The following is a 12586-nucleotide window of genomic DNA, read 5'->3' as shown; positions in this document are numbered from 1 at the left end:
ATTAGGTGTTTTTCAGGAATTATTAGACGCCCTGTAAATGAATTGATGGTGTTAAGAATGCGACTAGTCGCGATTACTCAAAATGTGTTCTTATTTTGTTAATAACAAAATAATTGTTTATTCGCCGAAAAGCTCGAAATTCGCTATCTACAGCAAGTTTGTAGTCTTTTTCACAGTATTTTTATACGCTACATCGACTGCGACTAGTCGTGATAGCTTAAGCCACGTTCCGACTTTGTTATTAATAAATTATTGCAAAAATAACGGTTTATAGTACCTTCACTCACGATTTTTGCCCTAGATTAAAAAAACCACGTGGATTGCCATAAAATTTGGCATACATGTGAAACAAAACAAGTGATATTGTGCCGATGTCTGCTTTTACCCTGGGGTGAGTTTCGCCCCTTTTCGGAGGTGAAAAAAAGAAATCTTTAAAATAAGTCCGGTAGTGGATAAACTGATTAATTCTAAGCAACTTTTGTTCTATACAGTTTTTCCACTAAGACAATATTTTTTCGAGTTATTTTTGTTTTTTTTTTTTGTTGAAAAATCAACATATTCACTCGCAAATAACTCGAAAAGTGTTGACTTGGTGAAAAAACTGTGTAGAACAAAAGTTGCTTAGAATTAATCAGTTTGTCCAATTCCGGACTTATTTTAAAGGCTTCTTTTTTCACCCCCGAAACGGGGTGAAATTCACCCCCAGAGTAAAAGCACACATCGGCAAAATATCACTTGTTTTGTTTTGACATGTTAGCTACGTGCATGCCAAATTTCATGTCATTCCAGGTGATTTTTTTTAATTAAGAGCAAAATCCGTGAGTAGACGTACTATTAACCATTATTTTTGCAATCATTTATTAATAACAAAGTCGGAACGTGGTTTAAGTTATCACGACTAGTGGCAATCGATTTTGAGTATAAAAATACTATGAAAAAGACTACAAACTTGCTGTAGATAACGCATTTCAATCTTTTCGGCGAATAAATCGCGACTAGTCTCATTCGATTCAGCGACCAAAAATACACCAGAGAAGACCTTAACACTATCAACTTATTTACAGGGCTTCTAATAATTCCTGAAAAACACCTAATTTTACCATAATTTGTTAATAACAATTAAACGCACCACATTTGGGCTTCAAGGCCACTTCCATTGGATTCAGCGACCCAAAAACCTATAATACCACCATCAAATCGCGGCGACCTAAAAGTGCCCACGGCACCCCCTATGTTGCGACTAGACTATGGTACTGATTATACAAGGAGTTGAACAACAATTACATTATAAGTTGGAAAGTTACATTGAAAACATTATAAGTTGGAACAAGATAGATTGGTACAATTGGTGATATATACTAGAAGGCTCGAAATGAGAGGGAAATGTGGCACCCATAAAGTGGGGTGACAATAATTGTTTGTTAATAGATGAACAAAATAACCAGGTATAAAAAACAAGTGAAATGGATAAAGACGCTGGATTTTTAAACAGACGCATAATTCTGCAACAGGAAGAAATATTAACAATAAAGATAAATCATGAAAGCGTAGAAGATAAGATGATATGGAAAATTATTCAGAAGGGAAAGATAAACTTCTTAACAGCGATTTTGGACTGCATTCATTTGGTAAAAGTTCAAGACGCAGACCCAAAACACGATAGAAAAAACATGTGGAAGAATACCTATGAAAAGTGGAGATAAGAAACATGGAAACCTATTGAAAGATAGTATAGAGTATAGAAGCAAAATCAATAGCGGAAAATGTAAGAGCACAATATACAGAATTGTAAAAACTAGAATGGGCCAAATATACAGGAATTTTGACATGAGAACGTTAAGGAGGGGGTATGGTTTGAAATATTTAATTTTTTTTATTATTTCAAATAAAAGTGCCTACTTTCAAGAATACATTCTGAAAACTTCAAAATAATCGGAGTAAAATTACCAGAGATACAGGGTGTTCAATATCCCTACCTCCGACTCGCTTTGCCACGACTTCGCGCAAGCACGCTTGAGCGTAGTGAGAAACGTTAAACAACTGTTCGCCTTCTCTTTTGGAGATTACTCCTCGATTAAAAAAACATATTCCAATGTGCATCACTTTACGATTTGACAGACAAATAAGAAGATGAAGATGCAGTTGGTCAAAACTTTAAAAGCATTTTTCTCAAAACTGCTTTTTCAAATGCGGTGGACATTGTAACTGAAAAACTACTCGGCCGATCTACCTGATATTTTGCACAGACCTTCTTTAGACATTTCATGAGATAACAACGTCGAGATATTTTTCTTTTTTTGTTTATTTTTTGTTCAACAATAATAAATCTGTCGATTTTTACAAAATGTTTACCAAAAATTTCATTTTTTTGATTTCTGAGTGATACCAAAAATTCAAAAATCATTAAAAATAAGAAAACTCGACGTTGTGACCTCGTGAAACTCATAAGCTAATTAAATCTTTTTGAATTTTTTGTTTCGTATGATCGAGTGTCGAGTTCTGATGTCCACCGCATAATCCATTGTTTTGTGAGCTGCCTGTCAAAATTTGTCACCAATGGCTTATTTTTCAATATTTTGGATTGAGTTTTTTTCTAAATATTCTTTAAATTGTACTTAATATGCTTATTTAATTTAAAAATAAAATAATTGTACCATAGCTTCGAAAAAAATTCACAAAAATGTGCTTGATTTGTTGATTTCAAACCATACCCCCCCCCCTTAAAGCTTACACGATAAGGTATAGCTTGAACGAAGATGAGATCAAATTTTTACATTATTTTTCGAACAGTCTATTTTCAGTAGTAATAACCCAAGGACATTGATAATTGTTCGAAAAAATTTTATAACAGATTTCGAAAGCTTGTTGCTTGGAAACAGACCGACGCCGTAGGCGGAGGTCTGTTGCCGGTAAGCAACAAGCTTGAGAAAGTTGTTAAAAAATTTTTGAGCATTTATCAATGTTCGAGGGTTATTCGGATAGAAAATTTTTTGCTGGTTATGAAAAAAAATACAGAGCAGAAACAATTTATTTAAATGTGCAATTAACAAAGGAACAATTAGAAAAATTTAATGAAGATTGATAATTTATATACAGTAGCTTCTTTAAACTCTGTACCATCTTTTCTTCTCATGTTCACAGCCCAATCCTTTAAAATCGACGCCAATTCTTCCACCGTCCGATTTCCATCTAATTCATACTTTCTATCATTGCAAAAGTCCATAAACGCTTTCCATACAAATTTTTTACTGTAAACAGTATTCTTTGGTATATTTGATTCGATAATTTCATTAATATTCTCATCAGTATTACAACCAAATCGTGACATTTTGAAATATTGAATATTTGAAATGTCAAAATCGAAATGAAACGAAATGTAGGTATCCATAGCTACATGATTGAGTGAAAACAGCCCATGGGATCTGTTTTCAGTATAATGTTGGTTTTATTGGTTGTATTCAATCAGATGACCACAAATTAATTGATTTCATTGGATTTCTAATTGAGCAAAAAATTTTCAGTAGTAATAACCCGGGGACATTGATAATTATTGTGCAAAAAAAATTTTAATAACAAATTTCAAAAGCTTGTTGCTTGGAAACAGACCGACGCCGTAGGCGGAGGTCTGTTTCTAATAAATAACGTCCGAATTATAAGCATTTTGCTTTTTTTTTGCTTTTTTGCTTATATTTAGGATTTTTAGTAAAAATGGTTGTTTTAGAGATATGTTGCTTATCTTTGTTTAGTTTACTTCTTATGATAAACTATAGTGAAATTTCATGTTACTTCCTGTCTTCTATGAAGTATACAGAGCTATAAAACTCTAATAATTCAATAAACCATGAGAATTTTAATCCCTTAGGTAGGAGATAAACGGGAAAATCCATCGTTATACCTGTCATGTAATAAACTAATATTTGTCTGCAGACAGCCCAAATTTATTATATTGTTGTAAAATAGTACCGGTACATTTGTCTAAATTTAAAGACGTACCGATCACATCTGCAAATGTTGAAAGAACTTTTTAGAGTACCTATAAATATACAGGGTGAGTTTTTAGTGCGGGATCGGTCGATAACTCCATTATGGTACAAAATATCGAGAAAAGTTATTTAAAAAAAATGTAGGCAATGATATTCTCCACGCTTGGAAAATATGTCCATTTCTACAGGGTGATCAGTAACTGCGTGGTATATCAAACATATAATTTTTTAAATGGGACACCCTATATATTTTTTCATATTTATATTCCCCTCATAATTCTTGTTCATATAATATATGCTTTTGCATTACTATACAGAGTATTTAACAAGTTATGACCATTTTTATGTCGAAATCTCTATGAGATTAACACCCTGTATATAAAGAAGTAATTTGTAGACAATAATTTGTTTTATGTAATAAGATAAACAATATACTGTAGTTTTTAAATTAAGTCCAATTCACATCATTGACGAATATTTGTATACAGGGTGAACTACAAAACCAAATTACGATTTTCTCTATTTTTTTAAATAGATCACCCTATATTTTATTTTTCAACATTATTGTATTTAATATACTCTTTCATTTTTATATAGCATTCCCTATATCTAAACTGATTACTTTCCGAGATATTTTTAGTTTTCTTCAAATTTCGGGAATACATTCAATTTTTCTAGTAAAAATAAGTTAGTATTGAGTGATAATTAAACAAAATTATTTTTATTAGATAAATAACTAACACAAAATATAAACCATAGCAATATGCAGTGAATACACCAATAAATGTGATATTAAGAGATATCATATTTCCCTAATATACAAGAATCGTAAAACTCCTACAAAAAAAACTTTGTATTGTATATAATAATATAACAAGATTATTTTTATTCAATAAACAACTTACATGAAACATAAATCAAAACAATATACAACTGATGTAACAGTTTTTAGATTGGTATATCAACAGCATTCTAAGTCAAGAATTTTTTAGTAGAACATTCATTTTTATAAGCACTTTTAAACTACAAAACAAAATTACGATTCTCTCATTTTTTTTTAATAGATCACCCTATATTTTATTTTTTTTGAAATATTGTATTTATGATACTCTTTCATTTTTATATAGCATCTCCTATACCTAAACTTATTAGTTTCCGAGATATTTTTAGTTTTCTTCAGTTGCCGGGAATAAATTCAATTGTTATAAATATAAATAACTTAACAAATAAGTATTACGTAATAATATAACAAATATATTCATTCAATAAATAACTAACAAAAAAATAATAAACCATAACAAAATTTAATGAATGTACCAAATTAATGTGATGTTAAGGATATAAGTCTAAAGTAAATGTTACCTATATTTTTTTTGTAGGAATTGTATGATTCTTGTATATTAGGGAAATATGATAATTCCTTAATATCACATTTATTGATACATTCATTGCATATTGCTATGGTTTATATTTTGTGTTAGTTATTTATTGAATAAAAATAATTTTGTTTAATTATCATTCAATACCAACTTACTTCTACTAGACAAATTGAATGTATTCCCGAAAGTTGAAGAAAACTAAAAATATCTCCGAAAGTGATAAGTTTAGATATAGGGAATGCTATATAAAAATGAAAGAGTATAATAAATACAATATTTTTGAAAAATAAAATATAGGATGATCCATTTAAAAAAATAGAGAAAATCGTAATTTGGTTTTGTAGTTCACCCTGTATACAAACATTCGTCAATGATTTCAATTGGACTTAATTTAAAAACTACAGTATATTGTTTATCTTACTACATAAAACAAATTATTGTTTATGAATTACTTCTTTATATACAGGGTGTTAATCTCATAGGGATTTCGAAATAAAAATGGTCATAACTTGTTAAATACTCTGTATAGTAATGCAAAACCCTATATTATATGAACAAGAATTATGAGGGGAACATAAATATGAAAAAATATATAGGGTGTCCCATTTAAAAAATCATATGTTTGATATACCACGCTGTTATTGATCACCCTGTAGAAATGGACATATTTTCCAAGCGTGGAGAATATCATTGCCTACATTTTTTCTAAATAAGTTTTTTCGATATTCTATACCGTAATGGAATTATCGACCGATCCCGCACTAAAAACTCACCCTGTATGTATATAGATAGAAGACAGCTTTTTACAAGAAAATTTTGAAAAACATATTATTATTAATTGTTTTTATGCTAATGGTCATGAATAAAAAATATATTAATATGTTAATTATTTTTCGATTTTTTTTTATTATATTAAGCTTATAGCTTAACACTTTGGTAATTTTTTATTTATTGTTGATAATATGATAATTAAAATGGGAAGTCTATTATATTAGGGGAAGTCTAGGTGTGTCACCAATTGATGCCAAAATGAGAGAGCATAGGTTGAGATGGTTTGGTCATGTTCAACGTCGAGACGTTAATCATCCAATACGAAGAGTAGCTGAAGTGCAGATTCCTGGAAGGAGTAGAAGAGGAAGACCAAAGAAGACGTGGGGGAGACGACTAGGCAGGTCATGTTGGTAAAGGGGATTAATATTGATATGACCCAGGATAGAATTGTGTGGAGAAATGCTTTAGGGAAGCCGACCCCGCATAGGGATAAGGCAAAGAGAACGATAATGAATACGATAATTAAAAATAAATGTAATTTAATGTTAATGTCCTTTATTCATATTTATATCATTATATCCACGTTTACTTACACGTTTTTATTTCTTGAACCTTGCTTATTTCATAAAAACTGCTTATTTTTGCGACATTTTTTGCTCATATAAGTGCTTATTTTGACCTTTCTGGCATGCTTATAATCCGGACTTTACTAATAAGCAACAAGCTTGAAAAAATTGTTATTATTTGTTGTATTAATTGTTATTTCGGAAAAAAATTTTTTGCTTTTTTTGAAATAAATACAAACGCAAAACTATTTATTTAAAGGTACAATTAGTAAATGAACAATTCGAAAAATTAAATGAAGACTCAGAGGTGTTAGAAACGTCAAAATTGACATTGATGAGTATCTGTAGCAACGAAGTGAAAACAGCCCATGGGATCTGTTATCAGTGTAATGTTGCTGTAATTGATTATTTTTATTCGCAACACCTCAAATATATAAATTTCATTGGATTTTTAAGTAAGCAAAAAATTTTCAATAAAATTATAGATCCACTAAATAAAGGTTTATAATTTACAACTTATTTAAATAGACAAAGATAAATCAGTGCAACAAGCAACAATTGGTTAACATCAAACTCACCAATTTTCAAATTTCAAAAATATAATTACCTTTTTAGGACCGAAATCACTATTACTACGCAATTTCGTTTTCTTTTTCATTTTTTTAATAATGTCTCCGAATCGCATCTTGGTAGCGAGCATAATCACAACAACTTAAAAAAAAAGTCGGAAAACCGAATCACCTTCACCTCTGACCACGCTCCACTAAATAATTCATCGAAGTTGGCGCTCCATATCGCGCGTACTTCGGAGCGAGAGAGATGCACGATTTTTGAAATTCAGCCAAAAAACATTCAGCATATAAACATCAACCTGCCCCGGCGATCTAATCCACGGAGACGCATCAATTTTTCGGTGCAGTGTTCAAACTAATACTAAGATCATACACTAACATCAAACACTCATATCATAGCCTACAGTGAGCCTCTAAAACGCGTCTTTCACCGGGCTCAAATTTCGAGAGCTTTACATTTTTGAAGTGTGGTATTTTCAATTCGCGCTATTACCCCTTTGACGTTTCTTTCAATACTAACAATTTAATTAATTGTGGTTAACTATACGCAAGCTTATCTAAAGATAATATTAAATAATAATAAACAAAGACCAAGTTAATTTAAGACATTGTGTACACTTTGAAGATAAAAACACGAGTAGCTGTAGCACAATTTAATGGGTTTATAATTTTCATCTGCGTAACCCTTTTCAAATTTCAGAATTGCAATTTTAGTTCTTGTTTAACTAGCAATAGCATCATGAAACTTTTCACAAAGCAGGATTCAAAATCAAAAATCACTATAAAAATTCAACAAAACTCAAAAAGTCTAGCGACAAAAGTCCAAAATAAAAGAAAAGTATGTTTTTCAAAATTTCTTTAGAATTACACTATACCCTATTCCACGAACATACGCCTGTTTTGGATTACTTCGACAACGAATATTTTACTGTGCAAAATAAGAAGAACGAAAGTAAATTGCAAATTACATTGTTGTTTATTGGAATAATTTTATTAGCACCATTTACTTTCGTACTTCTTATGTTGCACAGTAAAATATTCGTTGTCGAAGTAATCCAAAACAGGTGTATGTTCGTGGAACGGACGATACCTACAAATTTTAATATAAACTTTTTCAGATATTATAGTTCGTAGTTTCCTCGGTTTAAGGAATAGAAATTTGAGGTCCACCAGTGATCGGTTATTATAATATCCCGGTTATAGGAATACTTTTGCTTGGCACAAAGGCTATTCCAAGAAGCGGGTTCGACTGTAAAATGTAATACTGGATATTTGGAACATGTTATGGATCACAAGTGACATGATGAGTTGTGCGAACAAACCTTTATCCCTGTTCATAAAAAAGGATATAACTTGCTCCATCTTGCTCTCCTAATTATGCAGGGAAAGGTCCAAGGATAAGAAGCATAGAGAGACGTACAATATCATGGCTGCACAACCTGAGAGAATGGTACGGATGTACATAAAATAAACTTTTCAGAGCAGCTGTCTCCAAAGTCCGAATAGCTATGAAGATTGCCGACCTCTTTCGCGGAGATGGCACTTGAAGAAGAAGATAAAAAAGGATCACTAACCGTATGCAGTAATTACAGAACCATTGTCCTTAATCCTCATGCAGGCAAAATCCTGCTACATATCATCACTGAACGGCTAAAGAACTTTCTCCTTGGGATAAAGAGATAGACGAAGAAAAATACGAACTTGTACCAGGAAAAGGAACGCGTAAGCGGATACTGAACACTAGACAGATAATAGAAAACACGAGGGAACACAATATATCAATGCTGCTCTGCTTCGTAGATTATACAAAGGCTTTTGATTCAGTAAAATGGGATTCTCTCTGGAGTATAATGAAAAATATGGGAGTATCCAACCACCTAGTTAACCTAATAAGAAATTTGTACACGAAATATATTCAAATGCGTTTAAAACAAAGAAAGAAACTAGACAGACTCTCAAAACATCGATAGAAGTAAAATGGGAGCCTTCGAAACGTGGGTCTACAAAAGACTTCTACGCATGTCCAGGACAAAACACAGACCCAACCAGTCAATTCTGAAAGGGCTTCACATAAAAAACAGGCTATTAAAAAGGTTACCAGAAAAATGAAATGAAGCATACATAGATTACTTAGCCACAAGAACGGGACCATAGAACTATTGGTAGTAGAAGAAAACGTAGAAAGCCAAAGAAGAGAAAGATCACCAACTCGATGGGCAGGCCAAATGAAGACTCTGATAGGAAAATCCCACATACAGATGTTCATCTGGCACAGGATCACACCAATGGAGACAGCAACTAACAATATTTAGGGCCGGTACTTTATGTCTCCGTTAACAGCCGGTTAGTTAACGGAGGTTTAATCGGGACCTCTTTAGGTCTCTTGCGTTGTAATAAATGCAATTATAATGATTGTTATACTTATTTATAATTATAATAATACTTGTAATTGCATTTAATACAACGCAAGAGACCTAAAGAGGTCCCGATTAAACCTCCGTTAACTAACCGGCTGTTAACGGAGACATAAAGTACCGGCCCTTAGAGTGCCACTACGCCCTGACAAGGTCTCAGAGGAACAGATAGACCAGGACTGAACCAAGCAAAAACTATTAGGTCTGGATCCCGCGTATGAAAAAAAAGTTGATTAATAGCAAGCTGAAAATTTGTGAATAGCTTAAGGGTGTCTAGTCGGACAAACTTTGATATATGGGAACACTGGAACAGGGGAAGTTTTAATTGTGGAACAGGTTAAAAATTTGGAACGGTCAGACCACGAAAACGGCACATGTATTTTGTCCGACAGAACAGACTTAAACTCTCCGAACAGAGATTTAACTCTTATGCAAAAATCAGACTGCTATTTATCACCAAATGGCCGTTTTAATGAATGGAATATGTAGAATATGTCAAATGACAGGAATTATGACAGGTGATAAATAGCAGTCTGATTTTTGCATGAGTTTAATCTCTGTTCGGAGAGTTTAAGTCTGTTCTGTCGGATAAAATAAATGTGCCGTTTTCGTGGTCTGACCGTTCCAAATTTTTAACCTGTTCCACAATTAAAACTGCCCCTGTTACAGTGTTCTCATATATCAAAGTTTATCCGACTAGACACCCTTAAGCTATTAACAAATTTTCAGCTTGCTATTAATCAACTTTTTCTTCATACGCGCGATCCAGACCTATATCGCCTTAAACCTATTCCCTTCTCGAAATGGGTAAAAAAGGTACTAAACTGGTAAAATATCTTCTCACTAGACTAGACTAGACACTGACTCACTTAATTCTCACTTCTCACTAGATACACAAAACCTCGTCATCACAAAATTACGTGAACATGGAGAACATAATGATAATGAAGTGTACACTGTGGAAAGTGTGCATAGAACAAAATATGAAATAATGAAATCGGATGAAACTAAACAGATATGATTATGCTGGAAGAGCAGCATAGAGATGTATAAATGAGATTAAACAGGATAAAAAGATTTAAATTAGCAGTCAGGGATTAAAATTATACAAAGCACTGAAAACCAGAAGAAAGGAACAAAAATCGTAAATAAACACGCCATTATCTGACACAACCCAATAAATGAAAGGGGTAAAAGTTTTTATCCTATAGTATCCTGAAAACTCTACATATTTAACACAATTTATACCTTGTATTTTGCTCAATTTGTATACATACTTTGGGATAAAATTAATCTAGATGCGATATGAAAAGCGAAAATATGATGTGGGCTAAAAATAGTACTCAGATGTTATCTAAATTAAAAATATGTTGATATAATTAGAAAGAGAAAATAAATATTATAACATATGTTTATAGACTTACTGCCAGAATTTAATTAATAACAAAATGGACTACTGAAGAAAACTCTTATACTTCTTGAAAGTGACAGAAAGGGTTAAATAAAAGACTAGATGATGTAATTGATAAATAAAAGTTTTAATTTTGGACAGCTTGCTGATATTCCATACCAAAGCTCATACTACAAAGTAAAATAAAGAGGAAAGGAAGATATAAACAAAAACCAACCTTCGTCTACAATAAAAGGTGTAGGGTTTCCAATGCAGCTGACTATAATAAACTGACTCTAGTGTCAATTCATATAATATAATCATACTCTATATTAATCATTCATACCACTAGTGCAGTTTCCAGAGCATAACACAGTCTGTAATTTTTTGTGACTACAGTTTACAAAGAAGATACCAGGAGCATAACCACATCAGAAACTCTGGATGTTTTAACTAAAAAGATATAGGACAAACAAATCGATAAAGCTCAGTCAGGCTAGATCAACACAGACTAAGTGCAAGGGATAAGTAGGTCTCATCAGCGTTATTTACATAAGAATAAGATAAGTCATAGATATAGAAGGATAAAGCAACCTCCACTGGCTGAGGTTGCGCTGACCAATAAGGTTAACTTGGGATGGGTACCGGGATACACAGGTATGGAAGGGAACGAACGGGCTGACAATTTGGCAAGACGGAGCTCATCTATTCTGCCTGTAGAACCCGAACCTGTGATTGGGATGCCCTTCAGTACTGGTCGGGGTAGTCTTAAAGGAGCTTATTTTGCGAGGGTTCCAGGACTACTGGGCCAGTTGTGGAAATATGACACAGGCTAGGCTCTACATAGTGGAGCCATCCAAAAGTCTTACAACCCAACTTCTCCTTCTAGATTTCTAGACCGTAGAAGATACTTCCTGATGGTAAATTTGCTTACCAGCCACTTTAGACTCAAGCAGCACCTTCATCTGATTGGATTGGCGGATGACCCACGGTGCCGTCTATGTGATGAGGAGGAGGAAACCTCCACACACGTCGTCTGGAAGTGTCCATCACTGGCCTATCCGAGGTGGCAGATCCTGAGTTCGGCCTTTATGTAGCCGAGCCAAGTGAGGGAGTTACCCCTAAAGAGACTTGCAGCTTTCTGTGAGGACATAAGGCTGCTAAAGGATTAGACGTTTGAAACGGCAAAAGGAGCTCAGATTTGCAGCTCCTATTGATTCTAGCAAATATGGGTGACCGGAGCAACCTGAGATCAGGTACTTATGGACCTAATTCATAAGATAAGAGTGATACAATGGACCCGCCTTAGAAGATATGTGTCTAAAGGGCTCACAAGTGGGCCCTGCCCCATGTTAAACACATGTTATTCTCTTCGTACGAGAAAAGATAATAATATAATATTAGTCCTTGGACCCACCCTTTAAAATAAATTACATCATAATAAATGTATGATTTAAACATATATTAAAAATAACAAAATCATCAATAATTATTCAATCGTTGAAAATATT

At 32.9% G+C, this 12586-nt stretch overlaps 1 protein-coding gene across 11 annotated transcripts in view; it reads right to left on the bottom strand.

Moving 5' to 3' along the window:
- The window catches only part of LOC114336519 (TLD domain-containing protein 2), a 911210-nt gene that overhangs the window by 76167 nt on the left and 822457 nt on the right, over positions 1 to 12586 (bottom strand). The window contains exon 1 of one of the 11 annotated variants that reach the window (XM_050659411.1): positions 7307 to 7782. The exons of the other annotated variants lie outside the window; for them this stretch is intronic. Within the exon in view, the coding sequence (XP_050515368.1) occupies positions 7307 to 7399 (93 nt within the window). The 5' untranslated portion in view covers positions 7400 to 7782. Of the gene's footprint in view, positions 1 to 7306; positions 7783 to 12586 lie in introns of those variants that run through there. 11 annotated transcript variants of the gene reach the window in all.

This window comes from Diabrotica virgifera, chromosome 8, assembly GCF_917563875.1.
Source record: "Diabrotica virgifera virgifera chromosome 8, PGI_DIABVI_V3a".
Lineage (NCBI taxonomy): Eukaryota > Metazoa > Arthropoda > Insecta > Coleoptera > Chrysomelidae > Diabrotica > Diabrotica virgifera.
This window is presented reverse-complemented; position numbering and strand designations above follow the sequence as displayed.